At 49.6% G+C, this 24,303-nt stretch overlaps 1 protein-coding gene across 7 annotated transcripts in view; it reads left to right on the top strand.

Annotated features, from left to right (window-relative positions):
- DHRS7B (dehydrogenase/reductase 7B) overlaps positions 1 to 24,303 on the top strand; it is a 43,551-nt gene that overhangs the window by 15,313 nt on the left and 3,935 nt on the right. Inside the window, exons 1-6 of one of the 7 annotated variants that reach the window (XM_052658079.1) lie at positions 7,072 to 7,335; positions 8,955 to 9,114; positions 16,478 to 16,656; positions 20,854 to 20,963; positions 23,609 to 23,825; positions 24,166 to 24,258. In XM_052658079.1, the coding sequence (XP_052514039.1) occupies positions 8,969 to 9,114; positions 16,478 to 16,656; positions 20,854 to 20,963; positions 23,609 to 23,825; positions 24,166 to 24,258 (745 nt within the window). In that variant the 5' untranslated portion in view covers positions 7,072 to 7,335; positions 8,955 to 8,968. Of the gene's footprint in view, positions 1 to 7,071; positions 7,336 to 8,954; positions 9,115 to 14,830; positions 14,964 to 16,310; positions 16,378 to 16,477; positions 16,657 to 20,853; positions 20,964 to 23,608; positions 23,826 to 24,165; positions 24,259 to 24,303 lie in introns of those variants that run through there. The other 6 variants (XM_052658081.1, XM_052658080.1, XM_052658083.1 and 3 more) reach the window with 6 other exon arrangements.

Below are 24,303 nucleotides of genomic sequence, written 5' to 3' on the forward strand. Positions count from 1 at the left end.
AATGGCAACCCACTCCAGTGTTCTTGCCTGGAGAATCCCAGGGACGGGGGAGCCTGGTGGGCTGCCGTCTATGGGGTCGCACAGAGTCGGACACGACTGAAGCGACTTAGCAGCAGTAGCAGCAGCAGTGATATTAAGCATCTTTTCATATACTTATTGGCTGTTTTTATATCTTCTTTAGAGAAATGTCTATTCAAGTCCTTTGCCCATTTTTGAATCAGGTTGTTTTGTTTCAAAGTTTAGGAGTTCTCCATATTAGATATTTGCTCTCTTATCAGATATATGATTTGAAAATATTTTCTGCCACCTTGTGGGTTACCTTTTTACTCTGTGAATAGTGTCTTTTAATGCATAACACATAAATTTTCATGAACCAGGGTATCTAGTTTTTCTTTTGTTACCTCTGCCTTTGGAGTCTTATCCAGGAAATCATTACCAAGTGCAGTGCAAAATCAGCTTTTGCCTGTTTTTTCTAAGAAATATGCTTTAGGTCTTACATTGAGGTCTCTGATCCATCTTGAGTTTATTTTTGTAAAAGGGTCCAAATTTGAACTTTTGCATGTGGATATACAGGTTTGTTTTTTTTTTTTAATTTAATTTTTTGTTTTTGGCTGTGCCACACCGCGTGAAGAAGGGCATGAGATTGAGCTTGTGCCGCCTGCAGTAGAAGCATGAGGTCTTAACCACTGGACCACCAGGGAAGTCCTTGGATATCCAGTTTTCTCAGCGTCATTTGCTTAAAAGACTGTCCTTTCCCCATTGAATTGTCTTAACATCCCTATCAAAAATTATTTGGCCATATATGCAAAGGTTTATTTCTGGGCTTTCTATTCCATTGGTCTATGTCTGTCTTTGTGCCAACACACTGCTTTGATCACTCTAGCTCTGTGGTAAGTTTTGATATTAGAAAGTGGTTCTTCCAGCTTTTTTGCTCTTTTCCAAGATTCTTTTGACTGTTTGGTTCCTTTGAGACTCCATGTGAATTCTGGGATGAGTTCTTCTCTTTCTGCAAAAGACATAGTAGGGATTTTGATAGGGACTGAATCGAATCTGCAGATTGTTTTGATTAGGATTGACATCTTAATAGTAATAAGTGTTCTACTTCATGCACGTGGGATATGTTTCCATTTATTTATGTCTTGTTTAATTTCTTTCAGCAATATATTGTAGTTTTCACTGTGTAAGTCTTCACCTCCCTGATGTATTCTTAAGTATCTCATTCTTTTAGTTGTTATAGTAAGTGGAATTGTTTTTGTACATTTTTTCAGACTGTTCATTTTTCATGTATACAAATACAGTGGAGTTTGTGTGTGTGTGTTGACTTTGTGTCTTGCTGCTGAATGGATTTATTCTAACACATTTTATTTTACTTAAAGTTTTTATGGATTTATTTGGCTGCACCTGGTCTTAGTTGTGGCATGCGGGATCTTTAGTTGTGGCAAAGTTGTAGCCACGTGTTCTGGGAAACAAACTCACTCAGAAGGACAATGCAGATAGTGGAATGCAGTTTATTACACCGGAGGGCCCAAGGCAGAGTCTCCTCTTAGCCAAGGACCCCGACCAGTTTTTGTGAAAACCTTATATACCCTAAGTGTACATGCTCAAAGCCACTTCCCCGAATTCTCTGAAACTAGTCTGAACAAAGGAAAAGAAAGATACAATTAAAGTTAACCTGTGAGTCGTATGCCTTAAACCTGTGATTCGTATGCCTTAAGCCTAGGTAGTTAACAGTGGCCAATTATCAATAGGCCTGTGGTCATACCCCAATAAGCATACTAGAATTTATTATTCTATTTGGTTACACAGATAATTACGGTATTCTTTTAGGAGACAGAGAGTCTAGGTACAAGCCCTGGGGCTCTTCCATTGGGGAGGGGGGTCTGGTTTTCCAGTTGGTATGTCATTTCCATAGATATTGGGCATATAGCTCAAAGTCCACAGTCCCTCCAGAGCTGGAGTCCTGCTTTCAAGATGGAGCCTGTTCTGTCTGTTTCCTCCTTCAGCAAGTGGGACTTTTTAGTTGCAACGTGTAGGAAGATGACGCAGTAGAAGGACGTGCATGCCTCTTCTCCTGCGAAAACTCAAACTTACAACTTGCTGCTGAACACCCATCAACAGGAGAATGTTGGATTCCACCAAAAAAGGTATTTCTCATCCAAGGGCAAAGGAGAAGCCCCAACAAGATGGTAGGAGGAGTGAAATCATGTTTAGAATCAAACCCCATACTTGCCAGAGACATTTGGAGGTCTCAAACAAAAAACCGTGTGCACACCAGGACCCAGAGACCCCACAGAGACTGAGCCAGACCTGCCTCTGAGTGTCTCCTGCAGAGGCATGGGTCAGCAGTGGCCTGTCGCGGGGACAGGGGCTCTGGCTGCAGCAGACCTGGGAGGCACTGCATGTGACATAAATCCTTTTAGAGGAGGTGGCCATTAGCCGCACCATAGAGCCACTGAGCAGATGACTGGAGAACAATTATATGAAAGAAGTTCTTGCACTGTTGCGAAAGTTCTAGGACACACAACAGATTCCCCAACCTATGGATCGGGCAAACGGACTGAGTACCCACAGGGAATTTGACTTTGGAGGCCAGTGGGATTTGATTTCAGAACTTCCACATGACTGGGGAAACAGACTCTTGGAGGGCACGGACAAAACCTTGTGCACACCAGGACCCAGGAGAAAGGAGCAGTGACCCACAAGAGACTGACCCAGACTTGCCTGTGAGCGTCCAGGAGTCTCCGGCAGAGGCGTGGGTCAACAGTGGCCTGCCATGGGGTCGGGGCACTGAATACAACAGTGCTGGCATAAGTCCTCTTGATCCCTACCATGTTTGGCCTCAGGCCAAACAACAGGAAAGGAACACAGCCCCGCCCATCAACAGAAAATTGGATTAAAGATTTATTGAGCCTGGCCCCACCCATCACAACAAGACCCAGATTCCCCCACAGCCAGTCCCTCCCATCGGAAAGCTTCCACAAGCCTCTTATCCTTATCCATCAGAGGGCAGATAGAATGAAAACCACAATCACAGATTAACCAGACTCATCACATGGATCACAGCCTTGTCTAACTCAATGAAACTATGAGCCATGCCCTGTAGGGCCACCCAAGACAGATGGGTCATGGTGGAGAGTTCTGACAAAATGTGGTCCACTGGAGAAGGGAATGACAAACCATTAAGCATTCTTGCCTTGAGAACCCATGAACAGTATGAAAAGGGAAAAAGATGACACTGAAAGATGACCTCCCCAAGGTTGGTAGGTGTCCAATATGCTTCTGGAAAAGAGTGGAGAAATAGCTCCAGAAGAAATGAAGAGGCTGAGCCAAAGTGGAAACAGTGCCCGGTTGTGGATGTATCTGGTGGTGAAAGTAAAGTCTGATGCTGTAAAGAGCAATATTGCATAGGAACCTGGAATGTTAGGTCCATGAATCAAGGTAAATTGGAAGTGGTCAAACAGGAGATGGCAAGAGTGAACATTGACATTTTAGGAATCAGTGAACTAAAATGGACTGCTGCTGCTGCTGCTAAGTCGCTTCAGTCGTGTCTGACTTTGTGCGACCCCATAGACGGCAGCCCACCAGGCTCCCCCATCCCTGGGATTCTCCAGGCAAGAACACTGGAGTGGGTTGCCATTTCCTTCTCCAGTGAAAATGGACCGGAATGGGTGAATTAAATTCAGATGACCATTATATCTACTACTGTGGGCAAGAATCCCTTAGAAGAAATGGAGTAGCGCTCATAGTCAACAAGAGAGTCTGAAATGCATTACATTGGTGCAGTCTCAAAAATGACAGAATGATCTCTGTTCGTTTCCAAGACAAATCATTCAATATCACAGTAATCCAAGTCTATGCCCCAACCACTGATGCTGAAGAAGCTGAAGTTGAATGGTTCTATGATGACCTACAAGACCTTCTAGAACTCACACCAAAGCAGGAAGTTAAGAGATACCAGGAGTAACAGGCAAGTTTGGCCTTGGAGTACAATATGAAGCAAGGCAAGGCTAACAGAGTTTTGCCAAGAGGATGCACTGATCATAGCAAACACCCTCTTCCAACAACAGAAGAGATGACTCTTCAGTTCAGTTCAGTCGCTCAGTTGGGTCCAACTCTTTGCGACCCCATGAATCGCAGCACGCCAGGCCTCCCTGTCCATCACCAACTCCCGGAGTTCACTCAGACTCACGTCCATCGAGTCAATGATGCCATCTAGCCATCTCATCCTCTGTTGTCCCCTTCTCCTGCTGTCCCCAATCCCTCCCAGCATCAGAGTCTTTTCCAATGAGTCAACTCTTCGCATGAGGTGGCCAAGTACTGGAGTTTCAGCTTTAGCATCATTCCTTCCAAAGAAATCCCAGGGCTGATCTCCTTTAGAATGGACTGGTTGGATCTCCTTGCAGTCCAAGGGACTCTCAAGAGTCTTCTCCAACAGCACAGTTCAAAAGCATCAATTCTTTGGCGCTCAGCCTTCTTCACAGTCCAACTCTCACATCCATACATGACCACTGGAAAAACCATAGCCTTGACGAGACGGACCTTAGTCGACAAAGTAATGTCTCTGCTTTTGAACATGCTATCTAGGTTGGTCATAACTTTTCTTCCAAGGAGTAAGGGTCTTTTAATTTCATGGCTGCAGTCACCATCTGCAGTGATTTTGGAGCCCCCAAAAATAAAGTCTGACACTGTTTCCACGGTTTTCCCATCTATTTCCCATGAAGTGATGGGACTGGATGCCATGATCTTTGTTTTCTGAATGTTGAGCTTTAAGCCAACTTTTTCACTCTCCACTTTCACTTTCATCAAGAGGCTTTTTAGTTCCTCTTCACTTTCTGCCATAAGGGTGGTGTCATCTGCATATCTGAGGTTATTGATATTTCTCCCGGCAATCTTGATTCCAGCTTGTGTTCCTTCCAGTCCAGCGTTTCTCATGATGTACTCTGCATATAAGTTAAATAAGCAGGGTGACAATAAACAGCCTTGACGTACCCCTTTTCCTATTTGGAACCAGTCTTTTGTTTCATGTCCAGTTCTAACTGTTGCTTCCTGACACATGGACAATACTTTGGCCACCTGATGTGAATAACTGACTCATTGGAAAAGACCCTGATGCTGGGAAAGATTGAAGGCAGGAGGAGAGGGGAACAACAGAGGATGAGATGGTTGGATGGCATCACCAACTCGATGGACATGAGTGTGAGCAAGCTCCGAGAGCTGGTAAGGGACAGGGAGGGCTGGCGTGCTGCAGTCCACATGGTCACAGTCAGACACAACTGAACGAGTGAACTGATGGAGGATCTAGCTCCCTAAAAGGGGTCGAATCCCGGCTCCCTACATTAGGGGCATGGAGTCTTAGCCACTGGACCACCAGGGAAGTCCTCTATTCTAACACATTTCGAAACACATTTTTGTGTGTGTGTGTGTTGTAGTCCTTAGGGTTTTCCACAAACAAGATCCTTTCATCTGCAAACAAATAATTTTACTTCATCCTTTCCAATTTAGATGTCTTTTCTTTCTTTCTCCTGCCTAATTGCTCTGGCTAGAATTTTCAGTCTGTGTTGAATAGAGGTGGTGAAAGTCAGCATCCTTGCTTTGTTCCTGATCTCAGAAGAGAAGCTTTCATTCTTTTATCATTGAGTCTGATGTTTGATGGAGGTTTATTAGTCTATGACTCTTAATTGTGTTGAGTAGTTTCCTTCTGTTCCTAGTGCTTGCATCATGAAACGGTGTTAAATTTTATCAGATGCTTATTTCTTAATCAGATGCTTTTTCTGCATCAATTGAGACAATCATATGTTTTTATTTCCTCCAGTTGATGTGGTGTATTACATTGCTTACCTTCATATGTTGAACCAGTCTTACATCCCAGGAACAAACCCCACATGATTGGGATGTATAATCCTTTTACTATACTGCTAAATTCGGTTTGTTAGGGGTTTTTTTGTGTCGCTGTTCAAAAGGGATATTGGTCTGTAGTTTTCTTACAGTGTTTTTTCTTGCTGGTCTCATGGAATGAGTTAGAAAGTGTTCTCTCCTAAAACTCGGGAGTTGCAGCTGGCAGCTGCCCTGGGGTGGGCTGTGTGCGGTGTGGCCAGCACGCCTGTTCAGGTGGTTTTGACTTTGAATCAAAGCTTCAGGTGAGGCTTGTCCTCTAGACAGGCTACCTTATCACAAGTCTAGTCATTTGTTTCTTTTCTTATTATCAGTCTGTCTGTCTGGGCTGTGAGCTCCGTGAGGTCAGAACCTGTGTCTCACTGGTCCATCTCCCTACAGCCCTGGCCCACCCAGCTCCTGGTGCAAATGGCAGCCGACGTGCCATAGATGAATGGGTGGGCCAGAGCCATCCTGGAGCTGAGCTGAGAGGCTCTGCACGTGACATGTGGTTGGAAAGTAGAGAGTTTGGTCTTTTTGCTGAACGGCCTTCAAGATGGCTGCCTGTGTGCAGTTCCTGTCTGAAATCCTCCCTGGAAGTGCTTTTTTTCAGTTACTTTATGAGTCAGCAGGACGTTAGCATTTACAGAGTGCTTCCCATGTGGTTTCTCATTGGAATAGTCAGCTCCATTTTGTACGTTAGCACAAGTTAGTTGCAGAGAGCAAATCTGCTCGTGTGTCAAGGACACAACAGGTGCACTTGAACTGCCCTCTCCAGTGCCAGCTTGGTACTTTTTCTGCTTGACCACTGCAATGACCGCCTTGCGTGGTTTCTTTTGGGGTGATGGTGCAGGTCTGGTGTGTGCTCTAGGAAGAGGGCAAGGTCACGTGGGCATCTTCTAAAATGAATACCAAATTCATTTTATAAAGCGCATTAGAAACCAGAATTGCTTTCCGTGACATGGTGTCTGGGCAGCTATCGTTAAGTGTTGTTTTTAAAAACCGAAGGCAGACTTTGGCCTGTAGCCTCCAGCACCCTGTGCTTGTGTCAGCAGTCCCCCTGCAGGGTCTGGAGCTCTGTTTGGCACCCCTCTTGCCACCTTCCCTGCCGGGCTGTGGGCGGTCGGTGCTCAGCGTCTTACTGCAGAGCAGTGCCCGCTTCAGTGTGGTTGCTTTTCCAGGACGGGACACCCCAGAGCTGGTCTGAAATACTCTCAGGCCTTCCTCTTGGTTCTGTCATCACTAATGCTGGCCTGCACTCCTTTAAACTGGGGGCCCTAAGGCTGGCATCTCAAAATACACCCCGCAGGCCACCCATCCGTGGCTCATTCCAGCATTCCAGGGAGGGCCTGCTGACCTGAAGGTATCCTCTGGCCTCCCGTCTGAGTCACTCTGCTTCAGGTCAAAAGACCAGAGAAGATTCGGTGTTGGGAGCTGCCGCTGGTGAGGCGCCGGCCGCCTGAGGTAGGTGCTGTCTCATCTTCCCTGTTGAAGATGGCCTTCGCTGCTGCTTCTCGTACGCTTAGGACCACAAAAGAGTGGCTTCACTCTGTTCTTACTTTCTGAAATTAGATATGTATTTTCAGATATGGGTCACAAGCATGACCTGTAGCTTAGGTCACCTTTAGCAGAACAGCTGTGTGGAATTAAATGTGGGCTGTGGGAACGGGAGCCTGACTCCTGTCGCTGCCAGGCCCCTCCTTGCCGTGTGGCCTCTGTGTCCTGCCGCCCGGTTGGAACCCCTCTCTACCCTTTTGCCCCATTTTCTTGTACTTAACATGGCAAATTATTTCATGACTGACCCTGACAGACCTGAACTCATCATTATCTTTGACTTTGGAGGGTTCTCAGATCCCTGCCTTTGATTTCAGATGTAGCTGTTAATGGTTTAATTTCTGTGTGTGGTTTTTGAGTGGATTCTAACAACCTGTTTTTAGCGAAGTTTCAGTTGATTTTATTTTTGTAATTGAGAGAAGAAAGGGATCTTAGGAACTGATTCCATCTGTGAAATGCAGTGTAGGATTTTGACTGAAGGATGGAAGATGGAACAGATGGCATAAGCAGTGACAAGCCTACTTCAGGTTGATTCCTCGGAGCTCCAGAGCGAGGTTCTGAAAGCCCGTCTAAAGAGCCTTAGTCGAGAGCAGGAGAGCAGTGCACACCCATGACCTTCCTGCCGCCCGTGAAGGGGCTCTTCCACCTTCATGCGCTTGACTTGGGCCTGAAAACACCGCCGATCCCGGGCTCCTGACTTGCCCTGGAGAGAGTGGGCGTGGCTCTCAGTGTGTGGTCGTGCTTCCATTGCTTCCAGTCCAGGGGACACCTGGCTGGTGCGTGCCCCGCCTCCCCTCTCTCCGTGTGTTTCCCATCCTGTCTGACTGCACCTCGTGCTATAAGCTCATCTCCAAACGCTGGGAATCGTGAGCAAGATTTTTTTCCCCACTCCCCCCCTTTTTTTTTAACCTCCAGTCTTGTATTCCATTTATATATACAGCTAGCAGTTAAGCATTTTGATATAAAATGCAAAACATATAAACACATGTGCCATGTTAAACTGTTCCCCCCCCCGACCCGCCAATACACACCCTTTGGTTTATATAGGAGATTTCTTTCCTGATCAGGAAATATGGCCAGCCGAGACTCAGTTCTTTTCTGCTCTTTTGCTCAGAGAAGGCCCAGACACTGCACCAAGGCCGCTAAGTTACTTCTGTGTCTCGCTCTCTTGGCTGCCCGCACCGGTGGGAGTGAGACAGAAAGGAGTCGGCATAGCTGCCTCTGAGAGTCTGGAAAACCCAGGGGCCCATTCGTGTGGCTGTGTGCACGGCAGAGCAGAGTGAAAGCTGGGAGATCTTTAAGAATTTGAGAAACTCCCAGAGTGAGACTGTCAATGTTTGCAGCTTCACCTGTTCAGGGAAGTGACGCTGAAACTGAACCTGACTCTAAAATAAGTGGCTTGCTCTGGGGTGTCCCTTTTCCCACCATCGTCCTGAGCTGCTGGGCAGAGTGGGTGCTGGTTTCCAGTTTACTTTACGTTCTGATTCTGAGAACTTGCCAGACTGAATGCAGGTGCATTCTCCTTACAGAAAGTGGGCCGAGAATGGATCCCCTTCACCTGGTGCCGTATTTGCCTCGGCCAGAGTGGTCCCCAGGGCCGGAAGACCCAGGCTGGCGAGCGATGTTGTGTCAGGGGCTCAAGGAACACCAGATGTGTCCAAGACGGTGTGTGGCTTCTCTTGTCTTTAGGTCAGAGGTGCTGACTTGGGCTTTGAAAAGGTGCATGGAGCTGTGTTTGTGTCAATGGTGTGCTTTGCTGGGTGAGCTCATCTTCATCCTGCTCCTCCCTGGCTGTGAGGAAGGGGTGGACGGGACGTTGCAGTCCTTGTCCGCTCTCTGCTTGCTGTGTCAGCCTCCGTGACTGTTGTGGCAGCCACGTTTCCTTTTTTGGTTTTTAAACTTTGATTTGGTGTTGTGTAAACTTCTGCTGTACAACAAAGTGACTCAGTTGTATATATACTTCTTCATATTCTTTTCCATCATGGTTTATCATAGGATATTGAACATAGTTTCCTGTGCCATACAAGTAGGACCTTGTTGCTAATTCATTCTATATATGGTAGTTCGCATCTGCTATTTCCAAACTCCCAACCCTCCCCTCCTCCACCCTATCTCCCCCTCAGCAACCAAAAGTCTGTTCTTTACGTCTGAGTCGTTTCTATAGATGTGTTCGTTTGTGTCACGTTTTAGATTCTACATAAGTGATATCATATGGTATTTGTCTTTCTCTTTCTGACTTACTTCACTTGGTGTGATAATCGCTAAGTCCGTCCATGTTGTTGCAAATGGCATTATTTCATTTTTTATGTGGCTGAATAATGTTCCATTGCGTGTGTGTTTGTGTGTGTGTGTGTACACCACATCTGTATCCATTCATCTGTTGATGGACGTTTAGGTTATTTCGAGGTCTTGTAAACAGTGCTGCTCTGAACCTAACGACGCGTGTACCTTTCTGAATTACAGTCTTGTCTGGGTGTATGCCCAGGAGTGGGATTGCTGGATCGCATGGAAACTCTAGTTTCATTTTTTGAGGAACCTCCATACTGTTTTCCATACAGGCTGTACTAACTTACATTCTCACCAACAGTATAAGAGGGCTCCCTATCGGCCAGACCCACTCCAACGTTTCCTTTTAGTCGTGGCCCTTCTGACTGGAGAGAGTTGGCCCCTCACTGTGGTTTTCATTGGCGTTTCTCTCATGATTAATGATGATGAGCGTCTTTCCATGGGCCTGTTACCCATGGATGTCTTCTTTGGAGAAATGTCTATTTAGGTCTTCTGCCCATTTTTCGATTGGGTTGTTTATTATTTACTTCTGTGAGCTGTTTATATATTTTGGAAATTAAGCCTTGTTGGTCACATCATTTGCAAATATTTTCTCCCAGTCTTTTCATTATTTTTTTTAGTCTTTTCATTTTGCTTTTGGTTTCCTTTGCTCTGCAAAAGCTTGTAAGTTTGATTAGGTCCCATTTGTTTATTTTTGCTTTTATTTTTATTTCTTTGGGAGACTAACCTAAGAAAACATTGGTACCATTTATGTCAGAGAATGTTTTGCCTGTGTTTTCTTCAAGGTGTTTTATGGTGTCCTGTCTTATATTTGGGCTTCCCTGATAGCCCAATTGGTAAAGAATCCACCTGCAGTGCAGGAGACCCCAGTTCTATTCCTGGGTCAGGAAGATCCGCTGGAGAAGGGATAGGCTACCCATTCCAGTATTCTTGGGCTTCCCTGTGGCTCAGCTGGTAAAGAATCCACCTGCAATGCGGGAGACCTGGGTTCAGTCCCTGGGTTGGGAAGATCCCCTGGAGAAAGGAAAGGCTACCCACTCCAGTGTTCTGGCCTGGAGAATTCCATGGACAGTCCATGGGGTCACAAAGAGTCAGACACATCTGTAAGTCATTTTGAGTTTATTTTTGTGTATGGTGTGAGGGATGTGTTCTAACTTCATTGATTTACATGTGGCTGCTCAGGTTTTCCAGCACCACTTGCTGAACATACTTTTTTTCCCCCATATTGTATGTTCTTGCCTCCTGTGTTGAAGATTAACTGTCCATAATTTTTTTATTTTACTTTTATTTGCGTTTATTTTTTGCGGCATTTTTTTCCGGGCCATGTGTTTTTGTTTCTTCAGTTTCTTCTGGGATATCTTTTTCTTCTGTGCAACCTCTTCTGGTTTAGGAACGAACTGTTCTTTTCCAGTAAGGATCACCTCAGTGTGGCAGGGAGAGCTCGTGTAGGGGTGGATCCGACCATGCGCTCTGTGAGTCCTGCGCCGCATCTTGGGGGCTTTGTTCACTTGGATGTGCTCAATGACCAGAGAATCTACATCTAAGCCCTTAAGCTCAGCATTACTCTCTGCATTTTTGAGCATGTGTAGTAAAAATTCAGTACTCTTTTTGGGCCACTGACCCTGCGTCCAGCCCCAATGTTTGGCCTGTGCACACCTGCCACCTCCACCGTTATAATGATGGAATGGCACACATTGCTTCTTTAAAGTGACATCCTTCAGAAACGTGGTGGCTTTTCGGATATGCATACCCTTTATGGCCTGGGCAGTTTTCACGAATGTTCTTAAAGTGAACACGAAGATTTGAATCTCTTGATTTGCGTGATTTTGTGGGGTTTTCTGGGTCAAGTGAATAGCGCACCATTTTTAGGGGTCACCTCAGGCCGCTTACTGGAAAAGTGTCCATAGGTCTTTGAATTTATGTCTGGGCTCTGTGTTCTTTTCCTGTGATCCATGTGTTTATTTCTGTGCCAATACCATGCTGTTTCAATGACTGTAGCTTTGTAGTATTATCTGAAGGCTGGGAGGTTTATGCCTCCTGCTGTGTTCTTTTTTTCAAGGATTGCTTTGGCAATTCAGGGTCTTTAATGGTTCCGTATAAGATTTAGGATTATTTGTATTAGTTCTGTGAAAAATGTCATAGGTAAATTGATAGGGGTCACATTAAGTCAGTATATTAGTTTGGGTAGCATGGCCATTTTAACAATATTCTTCCAATTGAAGAACATAGGATATCTTTCCATTTCCTTGAATTACCTTCTATTTCCTTTATTAATGTTTCATGGTTCTCAGCATATAAGTCTTCTACCTCCTTGGTCAGGTTTATTCCTGAGTATTGTATTTTATTTGTTTCATGCTATTTTTAAAGGGATTGCTTGTTCATTTCTGGTATTTCATTGTTAGTGTAAAGTGATGAAACCAATTTCTTTATGTTAATATTCAGTATTATTTGTTTATTTCTAAATTTTTGGCTGTGCTGGGCCTTCATTGTGGTGCAGGCTTTTGTCTAGCTGCGGTGAGCTGGGGCTGCTGTCTGGTTTGGTATGTGAGCTCATTGCAGTGGCTTCCCTTTTGTGGAGCACAGGCTCTAGGGAGCTTGGGTTTCAGTAGTTAGGGCACGTGGGCTCAGTAGGTGTAGCTCCCGGCTCTAGAGCACAGGCTCAGTGGTTGTGGTGCACGGACTTAGTTGCACCATGGCATGTGGAATCTTCCGGGACCAGGGGTTGAACCTGTGTCCCTGTATTGGCAGGCAGATTCCTATCCACTGTACCACTAGGGAAGTCTGGGATATCGGATTCTGTCTCTTTCTTCCTATTTGTTACTTTAATTAAACCAGGAGGTTTATGAGTCATAAACATTAAATTACAGCAATATTTGATGAGTTTCCTTTATTTCATAAACCAGAGACCCCTTCAGACAACCTTGGAGATCTGATTGCTGTGAAACTGATCCCTGGGCTTTCAGTTAGTGATGGGTCATGATGCTGCTGGTGGTGCCAGCCGTGTTTACTGATCTCTTACCCTTGGCCAGGGACCGTACACATACTTATATGTGCTAACTCATCCTTCGTAACAAACGTGTTTTACAGAACTTGCTTTACAAACTCGGGTGCCAAGACCCCAGCGGAGTGGTCCCCACTCAGGCTGGTAAGAGGCCGAAGCAGGTCGTGCCAGCCGGGCAAGGGCTCATCTTTGAGCCCCTATGCTGCCACCACCGTGTGTTCGTGTTCTCCAGATGGTCTCGGAATTTGGGAGGCAACAGGCTGCGTGCTGTTGCTTGGTGCTTCACTTTTAGCCTTCAGTGAAGCCTGAGATGAGCAGACTCCACAGGGCTGTGGTCTCCGGAAAGCTGAGCCTGTTGTCCTTCCATAAGCAGTATCCCCACCTCCTGGGCTTCCTGGGCAGTGGCTGGGCCGGGGTCCTTTGAGCCAAGCAGTGTGCTCCTTCTTGGGACCTACCTGGTATGAGGATCTGGGGTTGCCAAGGGGATAAAGCTCTTCCCGCACAGCCGTTCTGCTGGGTAGAAGTGTACCCACAGTCTTCAGGGCTGGGCCCTGTGAAGGCCCGCAGGCAGCACCTACAGATCCACGGGTGCCAGAGGCCCTCCTGACTGCACTGAACCTCTCTGAGAACTTCCTAGGTGCCAAACAAAGGACCTTTAGGTCCTCGCCTTGCTTCTGGAGCTCAGCTCCACCTGAACGTCCAGTTGAGGGCAGGCATTGGTGCCAGTCGTACCCGGGTAAAGAGCTAGGTGCTTTGGAAGCCACCTGGATTGCCAGGACATCCATGTGTGGGCTTGGCACAGTGTCGGGTGAGAGGGGAATGTGCCCACTTAGCAGACAGTAGCTGAGGTGTTTCAGAAGTAGATTAAGTGGAGGTTGATAGGAAAGAGTCATTTTTGCAGACGTTTGTCCACGGATGTTAATTTTTTATGCTGATTAAGAATTTAGGTGTATGGGAAGGCAGGTGAAAAGTTAATCTGAATACTGAAATAGCTTCGTTGACAGTTCTGATTGGAACGGAGCCTGTAGCTTAGATCAGGATGGCCCTCACAAACCTGGACGTCAGGGTTAGCGCAGCACCGGCACACACACACAGGTGGGCCCGTGAGGGTTCCATGTGTGCCCACCTTTGAGGCACCAGAGTGGGTGCTGTCATGGGAAGAGGGGAAACACATCCTTATATATGTGGGGCTGAGTGCTGAAGAATTGATGCTTTTGAACTGTGATGTTGGAGAAAACTCTTGAGAGTCCCTTGGACTGCACAGAGATCAAACCAGTCAATCCTAAAGGAAATCAGTCCTGAATGTTCATTGGAAGGACTGATGCTGAAGCTGAAACTCCAATACTTTGGTCACCTGATGTGAAGGACTGACTCATTGGAAAAGACCCTGATGCTGGGAAAGATTGAAGGCAGGAGAAGGGGACAACAGAGGATGAGATGGTTGGATGGCATCACTGACTCGATGGACATGAGTTTGAGCAAGCTCCAGGAGTTTGTGATGGACAGGGAAGCCTGGCGTGTTGCAGTCCTTGGGATTGCAAAGAATCGGACATGACTGAGCGACTGAACTGAACTGAGGGCTTGGGATTGGGCAAGGACACTGAAGTCATTCAGTCTGACGAATGATTGAATCCCTTCTGATTTGCAGCCCTTCTTCTCTGAGCCCCTAATCTCATGGTCCTGGAGGGCCTGAGGCCACCTTCTCTGGGCAGTACGCATGGTACTGTTCCCCTCAGCTCCTCCTCAACGTGCCTTTAGGCCCGTGTCTCCCCTCTGGGCATGGGGGTGTGGAGAGTCGGGGGGTAAGTCCTGGAAGGAGTGGCCAGTGTGCACGCTGTGTGCCCACTGCCATGGCCTCCCGATTTTGGGGGGGACGTGGCTCACCAGTGACACTGGGCGGGCACAGGCCACAGTGTTCAGGGCCTCCGCTCCAGGCCTGAGTCTACGCCCGCATCACAGAGGGTGCTCACCATGCTGTGAGTCCCTTGGGGCGTCCTGAGGCCCATGGCCACTGAGGACACCGTCCAGGGGATGTCTGTTCTGAGAGGAGTGTAAGGGTTGTATGGCTTCCTTTTTCCTTTTTTACAGAAAAACTTTTCTCATTTCACAAATACCAGGAATTGGAAATAATATTCAGTTCAGTTCAGTTGCTCAGTCGTGTCCGACTTTCTGCGACCCTATGAACCGCAGCACGCCAGGCCTCCCTGTCCATCACCAACTCTCGAAGTTCACTCAGACTCGCGTCCATCAGGTCAGTGATGCCATTCAGCCATCTCATCCTCTGTCGTCCCCTTCTTCTCCTGCCCCCAATCCCTCCCAGCATCAAAGTCTTTTCTAATGAGTCAACTCTTTGCATGAGGTGGCCAAAGTACTGGAGTTTCAGCTTTAGCATCATTCCTTCCAAAGAAATCCCAGGGCTGATCCCATGGACTGGTTGGATCTCCTTGCAGTCCAAGGGACTCTCAAGAGTTTTCTGCAACACCACAGTTCAAAAGCATCAATTCTTTGGTGCTCAGCCTTCTTCACAGTCCAACTCTCACATCCATACATGACTACTGGAAAAACCATAGCCTTGACTAGACAGACCTTAGTTGGCAAAGTAATGTCTTTGCTTTTGAATATGCTATCTAGGTTGGTCATAACTTTCCTTCCAAGGAGTAAGCGTCTTTTAATTTCACGGCTGCAATCACCATCTGCAGTGATTTCGGAGCCCCCCAAAATAAAGTCTGACACTGTTTCCCCTGTTTCCCCATCTATTTCCCATGAAGTGATGGGACCGGATGCCATGATCTTCGTTTTCTGAAGGTTGAGCTTTAAGCCAACTTTTTCACTCTTCTCTTTCACTTTCATCAAGAGGCTTTTTAGTTCCTCTTCACTTTCTGCCATAAGGGTGGTGTTATCTGCATATCTGAGGTTATTGATGTTTCTCCCGGCAATCTTGATTCCAGCTTATGTTTCTTCCAGTCCAGTGTTTCTCATGATGTACTCTGCATAGAGGTTAAACAAGCAGGGTGACAATATACAGCCTTGACGTACTCCTTTTCCTATTTGGAACCAGTCTGTTGTTCCATGTCCAGTTCTAACTGTTGCTTCCTGACCTGCATACAGATTTCTCAAGAAGCAGGTCAGGTGGTCTGGTATTCCCGTCTTTCAGAATTTTCCACAGTTTATTGTGATCCACACAGTCAAAAGCTTTGGCATAGTCAATAAAGCAGAAATAGATGTTTTTCTGGAACTCTCTTGCTTTTTCGATGATCCAGCAGATGTTGGCAATTTGATCTCTGGTTCTTCTGCCTTTTCTAAAACCAGCTCGAACATCAGGAAGTTCACAGTTCACGTATTGCTGAAGCCTGGCTTGGAGAATTTTGAGCATTACTTTACTAGCGTGTGAGATGAGTGCAAGTGTGCAGTAGTTTGAACATTCTTTGGCATTGCCTTTCTTTGGGATTGGAATGAAAAGTGTGGTATCAATTTCCTTGAAACAGGTTTCTGAGGGGACTCCGGTGGGTGCTGACACGCTCCAGGAGCGGGTCCTCAGCCACCCACCTCAGCCTGCGATGCCCACTTGTGTCCCTACAGAGAGGAAACTGGTTCTACCCAGCTGAACGGTCCACACGGGGTACGGGGCCTGGAGAGATCCTGCTGGGCTCAGAACTGAGGCCCAGGTGCGGGATCTGGGGTCTGTGTCAGACTCAGGGGCAGAGGGTGGCCAAGTCCCTGGCATCCCCCCAGCTCGCCACTAATTTATGTGCTTTGTTCTTCCAGGAAGAGTCTGCTGCGGGCGCGGGCCATGGACTTCATCACCTCCACAGCCATTCTGCCTCTGCTCCTGGGCTGCGTGGGCCTCTTCAGCCTCTTCAGGCTGCTTCAGTGGCTGCGCATGAAGGCCTACATCCGGAACGCCGTGGTGGTCATCACTGGCGCCACGTCAGGCCTGGGCCGAGGTGGGTCGTGGGGCAGTGCTGTTGGGGAGGGGCCAGGGGCGCGGGTGCAGACACGTGAGGTCGGTTGGTGACTGGGCAGTGAGGGCCTCTCTGTCCCTGGTCCAGGAGGAAAAGGCCGTGGGAGCACCGGGGCTGGAGGTGGCAGCCAGGGAGAAGGCCACACATGTGTCCGGGGCGGCCTCAGTGCCGGTCAGTGTGGAGATGGGCGTCTGTATGTGGTGGCACCCAGCTTCCCAGTTGTTGTTCAGTCGCTCCTTCATGTCCGACTCTTTGTGACCCCAAAGAGGTCCCCAGAGATGGACTGCAGCATGCCAGGCTTCCCTGTCCTTCACCGTCTTCCAGTTTGCTCAGACTCATGTCCATTGAATTGAAGAATGTTTTTGCTTCTCTGAGGGTCTTTACTGGATTCATCCACATCCCTGGTTTAAGGCTCTGGAGTCACCTTCTCCTTGCTGCTCTTCACAGGGCCTCCATCTGTATCTGGGCAGATCAGGACAGCATCAACGAGGCATCAGCTGTTCCTTATCCGGTCTCCAGTTAAGCTTGGTTCTAGTCTGGTTCTAGATCCACATGGAGCCTCTGGGTCCCAGGCTGCCGTCAGCAGTGTGCTAGTGCAGGTTTGTCGGAATCTGCACGTGTGCCATGCCACCCTACATACTCCCCATGCTGGCGCTCAGTTCCGTGGAACGAGGCCGAGAGGCGCCTCGCCTGGGGTATACCCAGCACCTTTGTGTCTCCCACCATGTGCTGGGACAGATGATGGGAGGCGGGGCGCCCAGGTCCTGCAGAGAGGAGGGACTTCTGCCCGTGTGTACCCCATGTGTTCCCCGCAGCCGGCAGGCACGGCACCCAGGTGTGTGCTGGCTCGGGCTCATCTCCCGAGTCCTCCACACGCTCAGAGAAGGCGTGACTCCTCCTGGGATCTGTAGGCAGAAACCCGAAGCCAAATGGGAGCCCGCGTCTCCTCTCCCTGGGGAGGCGGCGACGGGGGCAGGAAGGGCCCAGAGTAGCAGGGCTGTGTGGGAGCTGCAGGAACATGGGGGTGCAGATGAGGACTGGACTGCTGGTGGCCAGGGGGCCTGCAGGCCTCGGGGGGCAGGGGTCCGTGCGTGCGCCAGCCTGGTGTTCAGCTGAGGTCTTGGGGGTGACCTGAGGTCTGTCATCAGATCTCCCAGCCCCAAGCCACAGCCGAGCCTCTGACCTTACTCAGCTCTAAATATAGATTCTTAGCGGCCTCAGCTTCGCAGCAGAGAAGCGTTTTTTAAACGTCCTTGAGGAGCACCTGAGGGTTGGCTGTGTGGGAGAGGCGGGCTGCAGGGCCAGCGTGCACATGCGCAGGGGAGAGGCTGTCCTCCCTTCGCCCCATTGCCTCCTGCAGCACTGGGGCCTGTGTGGCCTTGAGTGACTGCTCTTCCTGCTGTTTCCTGGGTCTCGTCAGAGGGCCAGGAGGCCGTGTGTCTCTTCCCCTCCGGCCTCAGTACAGACACGCCTTGGCCACTGCCCATGGGTTGTGGGGAGGAGACCTCACCCACCCTCGTGGCTCTGCCCACGTCGGCCACCTTGAGGCCTGGCAGACGTGCTGGGCGCTCAGACGGCCCTCCATGTTCCCCCTGCTGTGTCTGCCGGCTTGTCCTGTGGATCACAGGGCTCCGGGTGAAGGGGCACGTCTTGGTTCTGCGGCTGTGAGCAGCTGGGGGGCTATGAGCCAGCAGGGCTAGAGGCCTGGGGACGGGCTGGCAGCCGAGAGGAGTGCGCTGCTTCTCCCTCCACCCTGCTTCCTCTCTGTCAGCTTTTCTCCCCAGTCTGTCGTTTGCATCCCCGTCACTCCTGAACAAGCTCTAATTTCCTCCCTTTGTTTCGCTGCGACGTGGATGACAGTCTCCAAAGCTGTGTGGACCCCTGTGTCCCCCACCTTACGTCTTGGTGGCAGCTCACAGAATGTCCCCTGTGGTGGTCAGGTCAGGACGAAACGGGATGAGGAAGCCAGCAGGGCTTTGGGAATGGTAGGAAACTGGCCTCGGAAACACTGAGGGTCTCTGTGAGAGCACCCCCACCCCTACCCCACCCCACCCAAGGAGACTCATCTGGGTTGTGACCCAAGCAGCCCACCCAGGGCCAGAGCAGGGGCTCGACTCAGTCTGGGTTTGAGCCTTTGGTCAGGGTGGGCTTCAGGGAAGATGACACCACACGACCTGAACCTCCTTCCAGAAAGCTCCACCTGGATCAGGGGAGCGAGTGAGACTGCTGGAGGAGCTGTGTCTGGAAAGAGGGTGTTGTCACCTGGAACCTCCTCCCTCCTTTCCTGAGGGATGCTGGCATTAGGCCCTCACTTTGGCCGGGGAAGGATGTCGCCTGGACCCCAGAGCCTGCTCCATCCCCGGATCCGTGCCCCTCCTGTGAGCCCACAGCACTAAGACTCCACTTGACCGCTGGGCCCGAGACTCAGTCTGATACCTAGGGTGGCTGCATGGTCAGGTGGGGCGGTGGGGGCTGCACAGACCTGCTCGTGGGCACCTGAGCGAGGCCAGACCTCCAGTGAGGAAAGGCTGTGGCCCTTTAAACCCCATGTTTCCATTTTTGCCAACATCCAGTTTTTTACTTTATTTTTTGGCCTTGCAGCATGGCATGGGGGATCTTAATTCCCCAACCAGGGATTGAACAGTTGCCCCCTGAAGTGGAAGTGGGGAGTCCTAATCAGTGGACCACCAGGGATGTCCCTTGAGCAGTCTAAGGCGGCGGCTTAGAAACACACTTAGCCCTGGCTAGCACTTTCTGTCTGCCTGAGGCTGCTGTGATGCACTCAGTCCTCACAAGAGGGAAGTGAGGATGTGGAGGCCTCTCAGGGAGACTGAGTCCGTCCTCTTGACCTAGGGGCTTTGAGCTTCGCGGTAGTCACCACTCGGCTGTGTTTGGGGCATCACTCCTTGCTCCCGCCGCCCTTCCCATTGTGGTCTTGGGGTTCCCAGGTAACCCTGGCTGGCCCAGTCCTGGTGATTCTGCCCCCACCATGGCCAATCTGGCCCTTCCCTCGAATTCTGACACCAGAGCTTGGAGGGAATGGGTCAGAGGCCCCCTTGTGTGGCTGGGGAGTGGTGTCTGTGGGAACCCAGAGTTGTCTGCAGCCCCATCCCCTCTGTGGAGAGGCTGGGGGATGAAGTGGGGAAGGGACCTGCCAGCATTCAGAGAGCTGGGCTCCTGCTGCCTGGGACCCTGTGCAGCCCACTCCTGTCCCCGTCTGGACCGTTCAGCTCCTTCTCTGAATTTCTGAGCTGCCTGGAACCCTCCTGACAAGCCTGCTTTTTGCTTTGCCTCCAAAGAATGCTGATGAAGACAGGTGCCCAGGCAGTTTCAGACTCTGCCCTGCCACGGTCTTAGTTGTCACCTGGATTCTCTAGTGACTCAGAGGAGCCTGGTCTCACCCCCCTGCCCCCGATCATTTTAAAATGATGTCCCCCTTATTGTCCCCCTGCTGTTCTTTAACCTCCTTGCAAGGCTGTCAGCCTCCCCACTTTGTCCTCACTGTGTGGAGAGGAAATGGCAACCCACTGTGGTATTCTTGCCTGGAGAATCCCATGGACAGGAGCCTGGCAGGCTACGGTTTGTGGGGTCACAGAGAGTTGGACACAACTGAGCAGTATAGTGTGCAGAGAGCATGTGTCTGTGAGCCCTTGGGCCTGGGCAATCTCAGGAGGAACAGCCCTGGGGCGGGGGTCTGGGGGTGTCTCCCCACCCCCTCTCACCAGAGTCCTGTGTCCACAGAAGCGCTCCTGGCAGACATTTGCCTGTTGTATTGAGGTGACAGCAAACCACCGGCCTCGGTGAGGGGGTGCAGGGGAGCTCTTCTGGCGCTGCTGACTGTTGGGCACATCCCTTGCCTCACGGAGCTTCTTTGCAGTGACAGTGGGAATCCTGCTCACAGCGGGGGTCAGAGCTGAAGACTGTTGGAAAATCCTGAGCCTGGTACCCAACAGTCTGTCCCCCGGCTCTAGCCTCCCTCCTGCACATGGATGGGTTGCAGCCCTGAACACGGCTCTGCGAGGGCCCTGACTCCCAGCCCCACACCCGTCCACGGCAGGGCTAGTACCGATGCTTGGGGAAGAAACGGCCCGCGGTTTGAGGCTGGGGAGCTGGGAGCTGAGCTGACGGGGCCGAAGGCCTGGGTCTGCCCAGACGACAGGCTGCTTTCTTGTCCCCTAGAGTGTGCCAGAGTTTTTCACGCTGCTGGTGCTAGGCTGGTGCTCTGTGGCCGGAATGCTGAGGCCCTGGAGGAGCTCAGCCGAGAACTTGCTGCTTCCCGGGCTCCGGAGGTGAGTGAGCCTGGGGGACTTGCCTGGGGAAGAGGTGCAGCCCGTCCTCTGCCGGTCTTCACAGTAGACTGGGCTCGTTCCCACCACTCTGTACCACTGCGTGCTTAGAGAGGTCTCTCTGCGAGTTCTCCCCGTCCCCCCCAGTACCTGTTCATCTCTTTTTGGTGGTGGGAGGTTGGCAATGACTTAAAGTTTTATTTGTGGGCGAATACACATATTTATCATTTTAACCTCTCACAAGCTTACAGTTCAGTGATAGTAAGTGCATGCACCATGTTTCTAACGATCACCTGTCTGTCCCCAGCAAAACTTGGGTTCCCACTTAAACAATCCACTTTTTCCTCTGCTTTCCAGTCCCTGGAAATGTCTATTCTTGATACCTCATAAAATTAAACTATCTGTCTTTCTGTGACTAGCTGTTTCTCTAAGCGCAGTGTCTTCAGGGTTCATCTACCTTACAGCATGTGTCCGAACTTCTTTCCTCTTTCTGAGGGACTGGTATTCCGTTGTGAATACAGATGTCCCACACTTGGTTTGTCCATTTTCTTGGCGCACTGCAAGGCATCCCCACCTTGGGCAATTGTGAATGATGCTGATGTGGACCCAGGTGGACGTGTGTCCGCTCCAGTCCCTGCTTTCAGCTGTTTTGGACATCCCTGGGAGTGGAATGGCAGGGTCTGTGGTAGATTTAGTTTAACCTTTTGAGGAACTGCAAACCGTTTTCCACTGCAGCTGCACCAAGTTACAGTCCCACCAGCACTGCACAAGGGTCCTGACTTCACATCCGGCACTTGCTGTTTTCTGTTTCTTAATTATCCTGTCCTAGGAGATATAAGTGGAATCTCGATGTGGTTTTGACTTGCATTTCCCTAATTACAGGTGGTGTTGAGCATCTTTTCATGTGCTTATTTATGTATCTCAATTAGAGAAATGTCAGTTCAAGTCCTGTTCCTGATTTTTAATCAGGTTGTTGTTGAGGAGTTCTGTGTATATCCTAGGTATTGAGTGTGTGTGCTCAGTCGTGTCTGACTCTTTGTGATACCATGGACTGTAGCCCGCCAGGCTCCTCCATCCATGGGGTTTTCCAGGCAAGAATACTGGAGTGGGTTGCTGCTTCCTTCACGAGATCTTCCTGACTTAGGGATCAAAACTGAGTCTCCTCCTCCTGCATTGGCAGGTGGGTTCTTAACCCTTGGACCACCAGAGAAGCCCTTGAGGCCATGTTTGTACATGGTGATGGGTAGGACTCCAGCTTCATTCTTTTGCACGTGGATATCTGGTTTGTCCAGAGTTCCTTTCCCTCTTGAATGGCCTTGGCAACCTTGTCAAAAATCTAAATTTGAGGGTTTATTTCTGAATACTTTATTCTGTTCCACTGATCTATATTGCCTGTCCTTATGTCAGTACCATACTGTTTTAATCCACGTAGTTCAGTAGTAAGTTTCAAAGGCTGAAAGTGTGAATCTTCCAACTTTGCTCTTGTCTCCAAAATTGTTCTGCTATTCCTGAATAGCCACTGCACTTCTATATGGATTTTAGGATTTTTTTTTCCTGACAAAAATGGCATTGAGATTTTAATAGGAATCGTGTTGAGTCTAGAGCACTTTGGATAGTACTGTCACCTTAATAGTGTTCAGTCTTCCAGTCCATGAACGTGGGATGTCTTCTCATGTGTTTAAATTTTCATTTTTATCATGTGTCTTACCGCCTTCCATGTACAAATCTTTCACCTCTTTAGTTAGATTGATTCCTAAGGGTTTAATTCTTTTAGCTGCTATTATAAATGGTCTTGCTCACCTAATACCCTGTTCAGATTATTCATTGTTGGTATGTAGAAACATGGCTGGGTGTTTTGTATTTATCTTGTATCCTGCAGCCAGGACAAGAAGACACAGATCGGCCATCAGAACAGCATCCACCATTGGAACGCAGCCCCAGTGTTTGGGAGACAGGGTCTTCCTTGGCTCCTGAAGCTGCACGAGAAATGTGGGTTGCCTTTCTCACAGCTTCTCATCACAGAGCTTATGGTTGAAATCAGGCAACATTTTCTATACTTTGCTGGCTGAGCAGGCCCCCTGGAAGCTGCAAGTGTTCAAAGAGTTTGACCTCAGAGCTGAGTCGCTGCCATTGAGCTGTCCAGGCAGAGGGCAGCTCCTGCACGTCCTCTCCGACTCCACACCCCTCCCTCATCTGCATAGGTTCAGGGCATCCTCTGAGTCAGAATGTCCACTGGTAATTTTCTTCTTGCGATGTTCTGTACAGCTTTCGTGTGTCAGTCTTTCCCATGAGACCAGATGCTTTGGGACAGAGACGTGTCTGCCTTGCTTTTACTGTCTCCAGCATGGGGCACGTAGGCGTGTATAACAGTGTTTTGTGAATAAACTGACTTTGGCTTGAGAGGCATAGCAGCTCTGTAACATGGGACAGTGTACAGCGTCCTGCTGGCCCAGGGTGGAGGGGGCCCTGCTCACCTCGTCTGTGACCCCTGCCCACAGCACTGCCCAGGTCAGGTGTGAGCATGACGGGCAGGCCACGTTCTTCAGGGAAGCTGCAGCCTGTCCTTCACGCTAGGCCGCCCCCACCATGAGGAGCCAGGCCAGACCATCACTCTGAAGGTATGTTTGGCTTCTGTCGCACTTGACCAGGTGCAGACACACAAGCCTTACACGGTGGCCTTCGACCTTGCAGACCCTGGGGCCATAGCAGGGGCTGCCTCTGAGATCCTGCAGTGCTTTGGCCACGTGGACGTGCTCATCAATAATGCTGGGATCAGCTACCGAGGCGCCATTGTGGACACCAGCCCAGACGTGGACAAGAGGGTGATGGAGACAAACTACTTTGGTCCAGTAGCTCTGACAAAGGGTAAGGCCTTGGGTCAGAAGGGAGAAGCGCCCAGGCAGGCTGGCATTGTTTCCATTTCCTGTGGCTCCTTCTTCCTGGACCTGCTGTCTTACTCCACCCTGGGGTCAGTGCTGTCCTTGCGACTCGGGGTTGGCTTTTCTAGGCCTGGGCCTGCGCTGTGTCGCTGCCTCCACGTCCCGCTGTGTTTGGCGACCTACCAGGTGCAGGCAGGGCACAGCAGAGGCATGCTGTCGTCCTGCCACGGTTCTCACAGCAGGGCACAGGGGGCTGAGCACTCTCAGATGTGGCCCTCCCCAGGCTCTCCATGTGAGCAACGGTGACCTCTGCCCTCTCCCCACAGCGCTCCTGCCTGCCATGATCAGACGGCGCCAGGGCCATGTGGTTGCGATCAGCAGCATCCAGGGCAAGATCAGCCTGCCTTTCCGATCTGCGTGTGAGTGCTTCCTCCTCCTGGCAGACGCTCCTGCCCCCACGTCCA

The sequence above is a fragment of the Budorcas taxicolor genome, chromosome 19 (genome assembly GCF_023091745.1).
Source record: "Budorcas taxicolor isolate Tak-1 chromosome 19, Takin1.1, whole genome shotgun sequence".
In the NCBI taxonomy this organism is placed as follows: domain Eukaryota; kingdom Metazoa; phylum Chordata; class Mammalia; order Artiodactyla; family Bovidae; genus Budorcas; species Budorcas taxicolor.